At 44.7% G+C, this 16,211-nt stretch overlaps 1 protein-coding gene across 1 annotated transcript; it reads right to left on the reverse strand.

The window, feature by feature from the left end:
- Window positions 1–1,320: 1,320 nt before the first annotated feature.
- On the reverse strand, window positions 1,321–2,997 carry LOC103655336 (alkane hydroxylase MAH1). The gene has a single exon (XM_008682111.2). It carries the CDS (start codon window positions 2,995–2,997, stop codon window positions 1,423–1,425), a length of 1,575 nt encoding a protein of 524 aa, XP_008680333.1. The 3' UTR covers window positions 1,321–1,422.
- Between the last annotated feature and the right edge of the window lie 13,214 nt (window positions 2,998–16,211).

The following is a 16,211-nucleotide window of genomic DNA, read 5'->3' on the forward strand; positions in this document are numbered from 1 at the left end:
GGCAAGACGGGGTAATCCTGTGGTGGTGTGCACGCGTGGGCAACTCTTGCGACCAGACGGGCCCACTGGTCAGGGACATATGCAATGGACATGTTCTGGAGTTTATAGATGGGCAAGCCCCGCATGGTAGTGATTCAGGGAGTGGGCACATGCGTGGGATGGGGAGTGTGAGTCTGTGAGTGGGCCCCACATCTTCTTCTACCTCCCAACCAACGTGAGAGCGGGGGTGCGATGTGGAGTTCTGGTCAGAGCCATGTGGAAAAGGCCATGGCACCGGCGGCGGTTTGCTGGAGTGGGCACTGGGATGGTGGCGCGACGGTTAACTGGAGGCTAGGCAGGCTACAGTAGCGCCACAACACGACCCTTGCGGTTGGAGTTAAAAAACTAAGGGTGTAATAAGATAAGATATGGATGGATATTACTCATTCCATATTTGTTTTCATGTTTTTTCTTCGGATTCGGATCGAATACGAATATTATCAAGTTATGTCAGATAAGATTTAAATGGATACCGACATCTTAAATATCTAACTTTAAGAATACGGATACGGATAAAAATCGGATACGGATCGGATACTGAGTACCCGGACTCAGATATAGATCGGATATTAGCTCTCTTAGATAGATCGAATTCGAATACGAACGGATAATATTTGTACCATTTACACCCCTATTTAAAACAGAAATGGCACGTGAACTGGACACGGGGAGAAGGGGGAGCTCACCGTGGAAAGATTACCCAAAGGCGAAGCTCGGACGGTAATGAACAACGTCGCTCCAGGCAGAGGTGGTGGTCCTCTCGAGTGCGATAGCGATCATCACGACGACGACGCCACTGAGCTCGGTGTGCGACAGAGGGATGAGCTGTGAGAGTGCGAGAGCACGGAGGGTAACCGTGCGGGGGCTTTACACCGCGGTATTTGACACGATCATGATGAGGGGGACGCAAGGTGGTTGCTGGGTTCGCTGGCGCGGACTCACCAAGTCGCGTGGGAGAAGCATTTGCGGATGGAAGACAGATCCAATAGGCGGGCCTATCACGACAGAAAGGTTGGCAACGATCACGCGAGCTCCGGCTCATGGATGGTTGGCAGCGAGATAGGCAACGATCATGCAGGCTTGGCATGGCAGCGAGGTTGGCAATGATAACTTTGATCACTTATCTTATTCAAAAAGTTATAGAAAAAACAAAAAAAATCATCGTGGTTTTATTTATTATCAAATATGCTTAATTTTTCTATTTTTTAATAAGATGAATGGTTAGATTTGGGGTTGAAAAAGTCAAACTAATTTTATTTTAAAACCGGGGAGTATTAAGACAGAAGACTAGTGCTTGCATGCCATTTCATGAGTAATGCATGGCATCCTTATTACAAAATATGTGACAATACATATAACTGAGGACGCAGCATACATCATAGTTCATAGCTTACTGCATTCCTCTCTCTTCTTGACGGTAACCATGAGTCCGTTCTCCATCTGCAAAAGGAACGATAGCTTCGGCTTGACGCTCTGCCCTTCCAAGACCTCCACATCGAAGTTCCACACCACGGCGGCAACAATGGTCTTCATCTCCATGATCGCAATGTCCTTGCCTAGACACAATCTTGGGCCCGAGTTAAAGGCCAAGAATTTGCAGGACGGCACATACTGCAGCTTGGTTCCATCCTCGGAGAGCCACCTCTCGGGCCTGAACTCATGGCAGTCCTTGCCCCACACGCTCTCCATCCTACCCATAGCGTAGATGGAGATCAGGATGACTTCACCACGCCGCACCTGGTGACCGCTTGGTAGGACGTCGTCGTTCACCACAGCCTTGCCCTCGACTGGGGCCGGCGGGTACAGCCTCAGGGACTCGAACAACGTCGCCTGAAGGTAGACCAGAGGCTTCGTCTCTTCTGACTCGAACACGACCATCTGGTTGCCAGCATCATCAGTGGAGACGACGGTGGTGCCACCTTTGCGAGAGGCGAGAGGCGCTAGCTCCTTGCGGATGCTGGAGACGACGCCTGGGTTCTTTGCAAGGTTGTAGAAGACCCATGGAAGCGCCGTGCCAACAGTATCCCGCCCGCCGATCATGTAGACTAGAAGCATCTTGCGCAGCAGGTTGCCGTCGCTGCGGCACTCAGGGTCAGTGATGTAGTAAGAAAGAACGTCGACGCAGGTCACTTTGTCACCATCAATATCCTGGTGGTGATGCCTTGCAAAGTTCCTCTTCTCCACCATCTCCGTGACGAATGCATGTAGCACGACATGCGCAGCTGCGAGCTTCCACTCGAAACTAATGTTCAGCCATCTCATTAGCTTCCAGAGATGATTGAAGACGATTTGACGGAAGAAGGCCACCTCCATCACCGTGTCCATGGCATCCGCGACACGCATGGACGGCATCTCGTCCAGCAGTGACAGGCACCCAGGGTCCACGCCAAAGACTAGCGTGGCAGTCTGGTCGAACACCAGCCTCCCCATCAGCTCCTGCATGTTGAACGGAGCTCGCGTGCTCGCCATACGGGCCAAGAACGGGAGGAGGCCCTTCGCCACTTTGCCGTGGCAACACGAAGCCACCCACGAAGTCATCTTCTGGCTGCATAGCATGGTCTTACCCTTCGCTCTCTGCTGCCGCCAGGCCTCACCGTCGACGGTCAAGATCGTGTCGCTCACGATGTCGAAGATTTCAGGGAATATCTCTCCCTTTACGTAGTTGGCATGGTTCGTGGTGAACATGTGCTGGACATTCGATGGGTCACTTGTCAGGATGAATGGCCTGCTCGTTAGCCCAACTTGCACTGAGGAGTTGCACCCTGATGCGGCAAGAATGGCAGTGAGGTAGTCGTGGAAGTTGCGGAGATTGGCCAAGAAGGGGAGTATTCTAGCTATTGGCCAGTTTTTGCGGAGCAAGGAGTTGTCTGATGATCCTCTTGACCTGATGTACAAGTAGGATGATACAGTTAGGGCTAGTGTGGAGATGAATAGATATAGGAAGATGGGCAACGCCATAGTTTCCAATGTCTAACCACTTGTATGTTCGATGCCGATGCCGATGCCGATGCCGTGAATAGAGAAGCAGGTGCCAGTTTATATAGAAGCTTCAATTCCTCTGCAAATCAATAAAGGAAAGCAACCATCAACCACTATGGGCAATAAGTCCTGCAAGGACTAATAGAACGACTCAGGACTCAGGAGGCGACCAGGGTTAAATAGGAGCCAATTTAAATTAGAAGACAAGTTACACGAGAGGTATTGGACAAGCAGTTATAAAAGAGGATAATTTGAACTTGCAAAAAGTTCAAATTAGTCCCTTCACCTATGGACAATATTCACATAATCGCCTAAAGTATTTTTTAGTTCATTTTATTCCTCCAATCCTTTGCGTGGGTTCACGTTACCTCTTAGCAAAATTTTTCTTTTTTTTATAAACAAATTGAGTTTTAAGTTCAAATTTTATTGGTTAGTAGCTAATAACATAATTTAGAATAGAAAATTATATTATGATTTTTTTATTATTTTGATAGGTTAGTGATAAGATAAGATAATAACTTTAATGATATAAAACTAAATAAAAAATAATGATGAAAATTCCTAACATATTAGTCTAATAAAAGTTATGATTTCCTCCATCACCTAAAAAAATATGAACTTAAAATTAAACTTGTACATGGAGAAACGAAAAAAAGATAAATCTCTCTCGAACAAGTTAGATTAAAGGTGATAGTAGACGCGGCCCGATCTTCCGTGAGATACGATAACTTGATTGAGTGTAGATCTCGACGTTGATGATCCAAGGCTCCGAGCAAACGGTTCCTCGCAATCACTACACCACGGCTCCGTTGGTTATCACCCGTGACACACGAATGACCTCGCCACGAAGGCTTATCCCTGCAAGCGCAACCAAGAACACAAGCAAGAACACGAAAGAAACGCAACCAAAATTATATTGATTACGGGATGGGGTCACTGTTCGATGACGGCGACACTGTTCGATGACAGAATTGATCTAAGCAAAACCCAAACCTAATGTGGCGGCGGCTACTGAATAAATAGAGTATTAGGGCGTGCGTGACCCCTGGACTCGCCCCTAATGGGCTCCGACGCGATACATGGCCCAACGACCCAACAGACGGTGTTGCAGCACCAAAACAGAATCTGAACGCTGACTTGTTTCGACGATGCCCGTTGACTCCGGACGGATTTTAGGGTGGAACCAGTTGGGTTGGTTAGATAATCTCCTTATCTTTCCAACCATATCAAGTCCGCCGCAATCGGAGTCTGGATGCATCTTGGGCGTCCATTTTAGTGCAGAATGGTCCTGGAACCCGAGATGGAGTCGCAGCCGAGTCGGACTTGATCTCCTTCCTGTTGTAGCGCCCTTGCTGCTCCTCCTCAACACCTAGGCTTTTTCCAAGTCCTTGCTGGTCCTCTCCAAGGTTCCTAATCATCAAAACATCCATGGCCCCAAGCATAAGCTCTGAAACACAATTGACTAGGGTAGAACGTACCTGGAGATTTAGCTGTCGTGCACACGATCATGTTATCGGTCCATTCATTGTATGTATAGAAGTGATGTCCTCATCATCCTCCTCCTCTTGATATGGAGTCGTCCTCGACTCGATCTCATCTTCGTCACCCATATATGGCTTCAAATCTGAAATGTTAAAGGTGGGACTAACCCAAAAATCTGGAGGTAACTCAGGTGGTAATCCAGGGGGTATCTCAGAGAGAAACACATCCATATAATGTTGCAAAAGGTTAGCAATAGCCGGTGGCAAAGCAATAGACGTATCATCAATAGAATAGAAAGCATTTTTGCACACTAAGGCAAAGCAAAGTCCATCAGAGGCATGTGACTCATCAATATCAGATTTAGTGGCTAGCAAAGTAGGAGTTTTAACTTAATAGGTTGCTGATTTTTAGAGTTCAAAACACTTTTTTGCTTAGCATTAGTCTTTTTCTCATGTTCAAAGTGGACAATTTCAGTGGGAGTCATAGGAAGCAACACAATTTTCTTTCCCTTATGCATGAAAGTATATTTATTAGATCTACCATGGTGAATAGCATCAGTATCAAACTCCCAAGGACGTCCCAGTAAAAGAGACCAAGCATCCATACTCACCACATCGAAATCAGCAAAGTCATGGTAAGAGCCAATAGAAAAATGCACCCTTGCTGTTTTTGTTACCTTGAACTTACCGCTGTTGTTAAACCATTGAATGTGATAAGGGTGGGGATGCTCTCGTGTGGTCAAGCCAAGCTTCTTGACCACCTCAACGTTCACCAAGTTGTTGCAGCTACCACCATTAATGATGGTATGTACATGGCAGTCCTTGACGATGAGGAACATGGTGAAGAGGTTGTGGCGCTGTCTATTGTCATCGTCACTAGCCATGGCACTCAAAGCTCGTTGCACAATCAAGGCCTTATAGGTCTCGGTCGTTGTTGTACCAAGAACCTCTTCATCACTATCATAAGTCTCTGCAATGTTAGCTCCAACAGTATCTTCATCTTCAACATCAGAAGCACTAACATACCCACCATCACCAGTAGCAATGTATGCCCGTTTGCTGGGGCAATATCACTGAATATGGCCAAGTCCCTGGCAGCGGTGGCACTTGATGTCGGAGGAGCGGCCTGTGGAAGAGGTAGTCGTAGCAGGTTTTGCTGCAACACCCGAAGGCACCAAGGACTTGCTGTTGTCGTGTCCCTGTGATGGCGAAGGTGTGGTGCTGCTTGTGTCGCTGGTGGAGGAAGATGTGGACGTCCATACGCCCGAAGAGGATGACGCCTTGGCTAGCGCCGTTGGCTGGCGTGGCGTGAAAGTGCTGCTCCTCCACTGTTGACGACCTTGCAATTTTTTTTTCTGCCAACATAGAAAGATGGAACAAGCGTTGTATAGAATGATATTATTTATAATCAACAATATCCTGAATCTCCCGCCTCAATCCCCCATAAAACCTAACCATTTGATCCTCCGGATCCTCAACTACCCCACAACGTAGCATACCTTTCTGAAGCTCTTGGTAGTATTCCTGTACCGACATGTCTCCCTGATCTAAGCATTGTAATTTTTTTTCGAAGATCACGTCTATAAGAAGGGGGAACAAAGCGAGCTCGCATTCCTCTTTTAACGCATTCCATGTTTCTGGTGCAGCACATGTGTTAACAAGTTCATTCCACCAAATGATAGCAAAATCTCTAAATTCACTAGTGGCTTGTCTAACCCTATGCTGCTCAGGAACAAGATGGGAATTAAATTTTTGTTCTACCGTCATCTCCCAGTCTAAGTAAGCTTCAGCATCATAAGAACCCATGAACGGTGGAATAGAGAACTTAATCTTAGCAAATGGATCATGGTCTGGTTCAGGATTATGATGACAACGTCTACCATTACCTCTCATACCTTGTCGATTACGTGCGAGGCGTTGTCGCAGCGGTGCATAACCATCGTCGTCATCATCGTCGTCGTCCACAGGAGAGTGAGCTGGGGCTGGAGTTGGTGGTGGGGAACGAGCCTCCAGTACGTCCATGCGGGTAACAAGTTCAGCAACTCGTCGATCAAGCTGCTCATAGGATGTCGCCGCAGAGTCCTGGTATTTTTTAAAAGCTTCAGTCATCACGTGCATCATCTCCTTCAATTCCAGCTGACAGACACACTCATCGTCGTTAAGCTTAGGCCCCTTGTCCTTGTCCATTTCATTCTTTGGTCCTGTCATTGTTAGCACAAAACAGAGACAAAAAGCCAACAAACAATGTGAACCCTACTGGGAAGATATTAGTATGAACTTTATTGTGGGATTGCCCAGAACCGCGAAGGGGTATGATTCTATCTGGGTTATTGTTGATCGGCTTACAAAAATTGCTCATTTTCTGCCAGTCAAGACAGTTTACCCAGTTGCTGTTTATGCCCAATTGTACATTGCTCGTATTCTCAGTTTGCACGGTATTCCGAAGACTATAGTGTCGGATCGTGGACCTCAATTCGTATCCAAATTCTGGGAAGAACTTCATAAATCCCTGGGTACCAAATTGCTCCACAGTTCGGCCTATCATCCTCAAACAAGTGGGCAGACTGAGAGGGTCAATCAAATACTTGAAGATATGTTGCAGGCATGTGTTCTGGAATTTCCACAAAAATGGGATGAATGTTTACCGTTAGCGGAGTTCTCATATAATAATAGCTATCAAGAAAGCATTAAGATGGCACCCTTCGAAGCTTTATATGGACGACGATGTCGTACTCCGTTAAATTGGTCTGAACCAGGGGAAAGAAGTTTCTTCAGGTCAGATATGGTAAAGGAAACCGAAGAAAAAGTTCACCGAATAATTCGTAATTTGAAGAAAGCTCAAGCTCGTCAGAAGAGTTATGCAGACAAGCGACGACAACCCTTGTACTTTCTAGTTGGAGATTATGTCTATCTGAAAGTTTCACCGATGAAGGGGGTATCACATTTCGGGATTAAAGGGAAGCTTGTACCCCGATACATTGGTCCATTCCCTATACTTGAACAATGTGGACCAGTGGCATAACGACTTCAACTACCCGAAACCTTGTCTGTTGTACATAATGTGTTCCATGTGTCTTAGTTGAAGAAGTGTCTTCGGGTTCCAGACCAAACCATTGAAGTAACAGATGTTGTCCTAGAGCCAGACTTGACATATTCAGAGCACCCTATTTGAGTCTTGGATCAAAAGGACATGATTACCCGAAGGAAAACTCTCAAGTTTTACAAGATACAGTTGAACCAACATTCCGAAGATGAGGCTACATGGGAAACTCAAGACTTTTTAGACAAGAATTTCCCAGGCTTTTTAGCTTCATGTAATTTGTAAAGTGTGTATAGTTGCTGTAATAAAGGAGTAAATCCCCAAACCACCCCTGCTTTGTACCAGAAATAAGGAGATAAAAGTATGACGTGTTTCCTTTTCCATTACCTACCCTAGGACTTTTAATCTCGGGACGAGATTCTTTTATGGGGGGAAGGATGTAACACCCCTGGTGTTACTGTCACTAAAACTTGAGCATAACATCATAAGCCTCAGCATTTCATATGTTTGATACACCTAGAATGCATTCACTAGGCAAAAATTTCAAATAAGTTGTATTGTTATGGTATTTTGCAAATAAAACCCTAGTGTAGGGTACTTAACCTTAAATATGGTTCTGAGGGGTAAAACAACACCCAAATGGAGAAAACCCTAAAGCTTAAGAAAAATAGTCATAAAATGTTACTAAGAAGGGACTTACATTACATTCACACCCTTGAAATACCAAAAACCCTAAAAAGGACCCTGTGGGGGTTAAGTGCAAAATTAGTCCACTTTTGGACTAAAGTGCAAAAACCATGATAATAAAGTGTCCTAAGTCATATGGATCACAAATATGTGGATTTGCAAGTTAAACCCTAAGTTTTGGGTCTATTTGCAAAAAGCACCACTTAAACCCTATTCACCTAAGTCTGAAATTGAGTGATATGGGCTCAACTTTGGAGCTTTGTAACTTTCAAATTATGAGGTTTTTGCCCTAGGTCACCACCATAATTTTGTAGCTCTATGAAAGGAGAACAACTTTTCTTAAGAGTGTAAGCATAGTTGTTATGAAGAAATGGAAGAAAAATGCACTCAAAGTTGGGCTGTCAGGTTGTCTGGGACTGAATTCTGGTGTGACAGTGTGATGAAGCCATCTTTGAGCCTAAATTTGATAATGATCCATTCATTATCTGGTTGTGATTACTATAACAAGATTAAATCTGAATAATAGAGCCACAACTTCTTTAAAGACAGATTGTCAAGTCATTACATGGAAAAGGGAGATTTCTGCTCTGTAAATCAAGCTGTCAGGCCAACTGAATGAAGGACGTCACTGTACAGTAACCTGATGAAGATCAGATCAACCGCTCACCTCACCGCCGGCGACCGCGCGTGTAGATTCGCGCCGATGAGGTGATTCGTGCCCATTTTAGTCTCGATAACGTCGCGGGGTAAAAAGATCATCACCGCCGTTGGGTTATGGACACCAATCCGGCTAGCCGCCGTAGCCCCCCCTCAGCTCATCGGTCGATCGGATAACCTTCACCACCGTCGATCTGTCACCGTTGCGCGCCACGTGCTTAAGCGCTAGTCCTCATCGTGGTGAACCATGGGGTGCATGTCTGGTGATCACCGGAGTGACTGCCACGATGAAAGCCACCTATTCCAAGCAAATTCATCAGTCGCCGCTTAACAATCCTATAAATTGATGGCCGGGTCTGTTGCGCCATGTAATCACGAATCCAACGCACCAGCTATTGCTTCAAATCGCTCACCAGAGACCACGAATTCCTTACTTCCCCCAATCCTGTTCTACCACCGCAAGAACACCCTCACCGCGGCCAGCTTATCTCAGGTCAGTTCAAGCTTCTCAGTCATTTGTTCTAGCATCCCTAAGCTCTCCTCAAACTCCTCGACCCCTCGAATTGAACTAAACTGCCATAGATCACTGGGAACACGTGGTTCCATTGACTGTCTCCGCTATCACCGTGGACAGAGTAGGGTAGATCGTCGTTCGTGAAATTGGTTGAGGGGAAATGTGCGGGTGGGGTCTAATCTGGTCTCTGCCGCACGGGAGCCCCAGCCGTTGTGGTATCCGGCCGGCGTAGGCTCGCCGGAGTTCGACCAGAGCTGTTCCTCGTCGTGGACCTTGATCTGCGAAGAGTTTGAACATGGGGGAGTTCATTGTAAACTGTCAGTGACTCGCGAAATAGTGCAGGGGACCCAGTTCTGGTTATTCCAGAAGATGGGGTTGTTCTTGCAAAGTTTGTGCGGGCGCGATCGTGCGCGGGCGCGCTTTTGCTAGTAGTGGGCCGACCTAGGCTAAATTCGGTCCAACACTATTCATGACTTTTTCCTTTTCTTTTTCTGCCAGAGTTAAAACAATTCTAGAACATTGTAGAAAAATGGTAAAAATGTCAAACCCATTTTGCTATATTCCTAATTTTCCACAGAATTTAATAAAAATATCTTCATAATTTTCAGATCAAATAAGGAATTTTGGAGCATTTAAAATAGCCCAAAACATTGTTTCTAGATTTTTAGAAAATAGATAATAATTCCAAAAATCCCCAAATTTTTTATTTGAACTCTAAACATTATTTAGAAGCCTTGGGTATAGTTTAGTATGATTTGAACCTTGTTTGATACTTAGAACCCAAAATCCTACCCCCTGCCCTTTGAATTCCTTTAATGACTCCGGAAACCCTAGTTTCCCGGAAAACCGTGAAGGAAAGTTGTACTCAAGACTTTAGATAATAAACTCTTATTATCTTTGCACTTTCATGAGCATTACATGGGCATTCATTCTTATATATATATGTGGTTATATATAGAAAACGAGGAAGAAGTTGAAGTAGAAGAAGAGAAGACTTCACCACCACCACCTGCGGAACATCAGGCAGGAAATTGCTTTTATTTTGATATATGCGGATCCGAGCCTGATTCACCTGTAAACTAAGGCAAGCCCCGGTGCATGCAACCCCTTCCTTGTGTTTTTAAATAATTTCTGCACACTTTAAGTCTAGTGAAATGTGCATTAGGTTTATAGGAGTTGCTTGGAACCTTTTTGATGCATTACCTTCTTTGATATCCACACCTTTATAGGATACTTTTGTTGAAGTATCAAAACATGATTTACAAAAATGCTTAGCCCTGCTTAGATCTTGTGGATAGAGGTTGTCCTTAGCCTAGCTCGAGAAAGGATGGCTTCTACCTGCAAGAATATTTTCATCTGAAGCATGGTGGGATCTTACTGCAAAGCTCCCTATAATGCTCTCTTCATCCTAAGGAACATAGAACAATCCTAAGGATGGAAGTATTTAACTCGCGACTTGGGCTAGGAACAGGTGATGCTCCGCCCGGGTCAATTAAGGATTGGATGCGTATGTAGGCCTGCTAGATCAAGGACTATCTTAACTGGCCACATGCCCTAATGGGACAGGGTAAGCTTTGCCTCGGGCAGACTAATACCAGAATAAGATAACACGCAATGGGCATGGAGAGATGGCGAGAGTAGCATGTACCCTCTATGGCAAGAGGCTGGACGGTGGTGTATCTGTGCTCTCGGTTGGCGTGAACCTGATCTGGTCTTAAGAACCTCGGTGGTGAGTTGACATATGCAAGGGTTAAGTACTACATATGTCGTGTGGTTAGAGATCCTCAGCTGAGTAAATCGATTCGGATCATCGTTATATCCCCGGAGAGTGGAGACGTGATCACTGACCTGCAACCTAAGTCAGGATGTGAACCTCATGAATAAAAATGATGTTGTATTGATGAGATGGTGAAAGTAGACCATATGCAAACAGAGTCTATTAATATTTAATTTGGCATTAAAATATTGAAAGTAAGGACTCACTTTAGTAAGCTATTTCTGCAAAAGTATCTAAGTTGATTTTTGCTAAAGCCTCTCCTTGATTCCCAAATCCAGCATACCCTTGAGAGTCTTTTCTTTAGTCGGGTAAGACTTGCTGAGTAATTCCATACTCAGGGTTTTATTCCCCGTTGTTTTTAGGTGAGAAAGCAACCAACTTTTGTTGCTTCTGTTCTAAGGTGGTATCAAAAGAAGAAAACCAGGAGTAAAGTTGCGCGAGGAATGGATCCTCCATAGAACTTTTGTTTAAAACTTATCGGGGGGATTTTTGCCTCCCATGGTTTGTAATAATAATACTCTGCACTCGTATATTATATTCTGGTCTGTAAATCTTAAAACTCACTCTTATGTTTTAAATAAAGATAAGTATTGTAAATGCTTCCACTTTTCCATATCTCCGATGATTTGTAATGTCTATAAGACGGGTGAAACGCTCTTGGGAAAGGAAAAGAAATTTAGATACCGAACTTATCAAGTGGTCAGGTGCACCTGCAGGGTTGTTTGAGGTCCGTTGGACAAGGGCAACTATAGATGGGCCTAATTACTTGGGAGGTTCCGTCACACTTAGGGTAGTGGTGGTGGTGGAATACAAATTATGAAGCGTCTTACCGCGCTCTTACAACGTTCTTACCAGCACTGCAGGTGGCAAACGGTGACCGGTGTGACTGTCCAATGAGCGTGGGTGTGATTGCAAAGGAGTACCTGTTCTGCTCGAGAGAAAGCTGGAGTTCTGGGAAGGCTGACTAAATATATATATGTGGCACACAAGTCAGTAATAGATAGCAATGCTGAATAAGTGTTCCAAGTACTCGTCCTAGTTGCTGGCCTAGAAAATGTAATAGAACAGTTGGACCAAGGCACAAGAAAGGAGGTACAAGTATATGGGTGCAGCAAGAAAACAGGCTTGGGGCAAAATAATCAGAGGTGCACATAACACTGGCATTTCTGGTTATGTGCTACCTTTTTTTGCGATTTTTTTCAAATATTTTTTTATTTTGCACCAGCACATAAAAAGATAACACACCAAGTTTCAGATTTTTTTGTGCAATGACGCGCCCTCTGGAATTTCTACAAGTTTGCCCTAAAATCGGAATAAATGTTTGGAAAATGAGAAGTCTTATTTCCAAGCTGAATTTGGGAATTTTAAAAACAGCAAATCTGGCAAAGCCGAAAAGAATCGGATGCAAAATTTAATTCTGTGTGATTTGAAAAAAATGGGCCCGATTCGAGTTCCAAGGCGAAAGTTATGGCCGTTTTAAGTTTGGACTCCGAATCAAGGTTTTTGGCGAGGTGTTGGAAGGGTGGTGGGTTCGGTTTTTTTGGATAGGGTCGGTTTTAGAGATAGGATCTATTTTGTGGATAGGGTCGGTTGTAGAGATAGGATCTATTTTGTGGATAGGGATGGTTTTAGAGATAAGATTTGTTTTGTGGATATGGTCGGTTTAGATATAGGATCTGTTTTATGGATAGGGTCGGTTTTAGAGATAGGACCTGTCTTGTGGATAGGGTCGGTTTTAGAGATAGGATCTGTTCTGTAGATATGGTCGGTTTTGTAGGATGGAAGCGGATGGACAGAATCAAACTGAACCAAAACAAATCTAAACCAGCAACCAAACTCAACCTAGAACACGAACTCAGAACTACGGACTCTAAAACTGAATTGTGCAAAGGCTAAGGCGATGGTTTTAGGTCTGAATAAACTGATCGTAATTATATTTTTTTGGCTTTTTGTGGACTATGGGACAAAACAAAACTAATCTAAAGGTAGGATTATACCTCATGGGCAACCTGAAAATCTGATACCAATTGATAGTGGACGTGGCCCGATCTTTCGTGAGATACGATAACTTGATTGAGTGGAGATCTCGACTTTGATGATCCAAGGCTCCGAGCAAACGGTTCCTCGCAATCACTACACCACGGCTCTGTTGGTTATCACCCGTGACACACGAATGACCTCGCCACGAAGGCTTATCCCAGCAAGCGCAATCAAGAACACAAGCAAGAACAGGAAAGAAACGCAACCAAAATTGTATTGATTACGGGATGGGGTCACTGTTCGATGACAGAATTGATCTAAGCAAAACCCAAACCTAATATGGCGGCGGCTGCTGAATAAATAGAGCATTAGGGCGTGCGTGGACCCTGGACTCGCCCCTAATGGGCTCCGACGCGATACATGCCCCAACGGCCCAACAGACGGTGTCGCAGCACCAAAACAGAATCTGAACGCTGACTTGTTTCGACGATTTCCGTTGACTCTGGATGAATTTTAGGGTGGAACCAGTTGGGATGGTTAGATAATTTGCTTATCTTTCCAACCATATCAAGTTCGTCGCAATCGGAGTCCGGATGCATCTTGGGCGTCTATTTTAGTGCAGACTGGTCCTGGAACCTGAGATGGAGTCGCAGCCGAGTCGGACTTGATCTCCTTCCTGTTGTGGCTCCCTTGCTGCTCCTCCTCAACACCTAGGCCTTTTCCAAGTCCTTACTGGTCCTCTCCAAGGTTTCTAATCATCAAAACATCCATGGCCCCAAGTGTAAGCTCTGAAACATAATTGACTAAGGTAGAACGTACCTAGAGATTTAGCTGTCGTGTATAGGGATGGCAATGGGTACGAGTATGGGTAAATAACTGCGGATAATTATCCATTGGATATGGGTATGGTGGAATTTGATATCCGCGGGTACGGTTATGGATATAATAAGGTATCCGCGGATATTTTTTCGCGGGTATGGATATCCAGTATCCATACCCGTTACCCAATGGATATCTAACATGTGGACCATTTGGATTTATATATTATCATAAATTCTTATTTTCAATTTTTATCCATAACATGTTGTTTGGTGCTGAAATTATCATTTAATGCTATTGGAATGATAATTATTTTGGCATGTATAAAATTGTTGTTTGGTGTTTAGTGCTAAAATTGTAGTGGGCGGGCGGGTAACGGGTATCCACTGGATAGCCGATACCCGGCGGGTACGGGTATGGATACAGGTCCATACCCACGAACGTTTATGGGTACCGGTATGGGTTGAGTTTTGTCTCGCGGGTATGGATTCGCGAACTATATATTCGTGTACTACCCGCCCGATTGCCATCCCTAGTCGTGTACGCGATCATATGTATAGAAGTGATGTCCTCATCAAAAGGGCTAAGCAAGTGACCAACGAGGAGTGAATGGAGCTAGTTCAAAATACTCTTTTAAGAATCTAGCATATATGCCAAAATTAATCGTAAACACTTTCTTACGGCAACCCTAGATCACACAAAACCAATAGGTGATAGGATGACCAAGAGAGATTTAGAAAAGGTAGAGAAACATCACGAGAACAAACAAAGATCAGAACAAGCAAATTTGCAATCCAACTGTGAAAACAAGTGTGAGGAAAATGGACCCGGGCCATTTGGCTCAAAATGTTTTGCTGTTTGATGATCAATATAACTTGTGGATTAATGTGTTTGCTAGTGTTTGTGTTTGTAGTTCACATGATGCTAAAGTTACTTGGACCAAGGCATTAAGGAAAGCAACACCTCAAAAGAAGACATTACGAAGATCAAGTAAACTCCAAAAAATGAAGTGTTGCCATGGCGGACTGTCTGGTCTGGAGCGCCGGACTGTCCGGTGCACCTAGGAATAGTAGCCCAACGGCTAGTTCTAGGTGGCACTATGGAGAGAAGACCACCAGACTGTTCGGTGTGACACGCGGACTGTCCCGTGTAAAAAGCCTACATGCCAACGGTCACCTGCGGTGTTAGATCCAACGGCTAGGCACACTAGACAGGGTCACCGGACTGTTCGGTGTGCCGTAGAGTGCAGAAGCTTTTCTTCAATGGCTAGTTTTGTGTTGGGGGCTATACATACTGTGGCAGAACCACCCGAATTATTCCAGCTTAAGTGCCTAAGTCACGCCTCAGGGGCCGTAACACACTTAAATCGGAATAACCCGTCAGTCCTTCAGATCTAGTCTGATAGAGCCACTTAACCAGGATCAAATTCCACAATCCCACTCGAAGGTGAGTCACAGAAGAAATACAATAAAACAGGAAACCTCAAATTAAGTACTGAGTTATTACATAAATCGGAGTTTTTGAGTAGCAAATAAAGTTCATAAATTAAAGTGCAGCGGATAATCGAAGTCGTCGGTAATGAGGGAATGGGCAAGGCCTGGCCCACTACTCCTCATGCTCCTCTCCTGCCGGAGCCACATCCCACTCGACCGTCCAACCCGGTGGCAGGGTGGTAGGCCAAGTCACACCATCAACCAAATCCTGCATGGTACCTGCAAAAATGGTGCCACAAGCAAGGCTGAGTATACTAATACTCAGCTAGACTTAACCGGTGTGAGGAGTCTACTCCTCTACCTCTAGACTATGCAGCTGTTTGGCTGAGGGGTTTGGTTTGCCAAAAGCACTAGCTGTTTCTAAAATCAATTTTTAGCTTTTCAAATTCTACCATCATTAACTTAGCTAGATTTGCTCCTTCTAAGCATACATGGTAACAAGCAATTAGTCCAATCAACAAGTTATCTCATATAACCACATTTCACTTCTTACTCGATGCAGTACAAGGAATCAAGCAGTCTCATTAGCTGCGAGAAGCAGACGATTCGAATCGAGTTTTGACCTTGCAAGGTAAACCTAAACACACGGCATGTCCGGGTACTCCGACCCCACACATGACAACCGTCCCCATCGATTCCCCGTTCGCGTCCAGGCCTCACCGCCTTGGCATACAATGCTCCACTGACCCCGGCTGCCGCCGTGCAGTGACCGCACTTGTACCCACCATAGCTAGCATGGGAGACC

Source organism: Zea mays, chromosome 4, assembly GCF_902167145.1.
Source record: "Zea mays cultivar B73 chromosome 4, Zm-B73-REFERENCE-NAM-5.0, whole genome shotgun sequence".
Classification (NCBI taxonomy): Eukaryota; Viridiplantae; Streptophyta; class Magnoliopsida; order Poales; family Poaceae; genus Zea; species Zea mays.

Excerpts from the sequence above, each read along its gene's own strand:
- LOC103655336 (XM_008682111.2), bottom strand. The coding sequence starts at position 2,997 with ATGGCGTTGCCCATCTTCCTATATCTATTCATCTCCACACTAGCCCTA.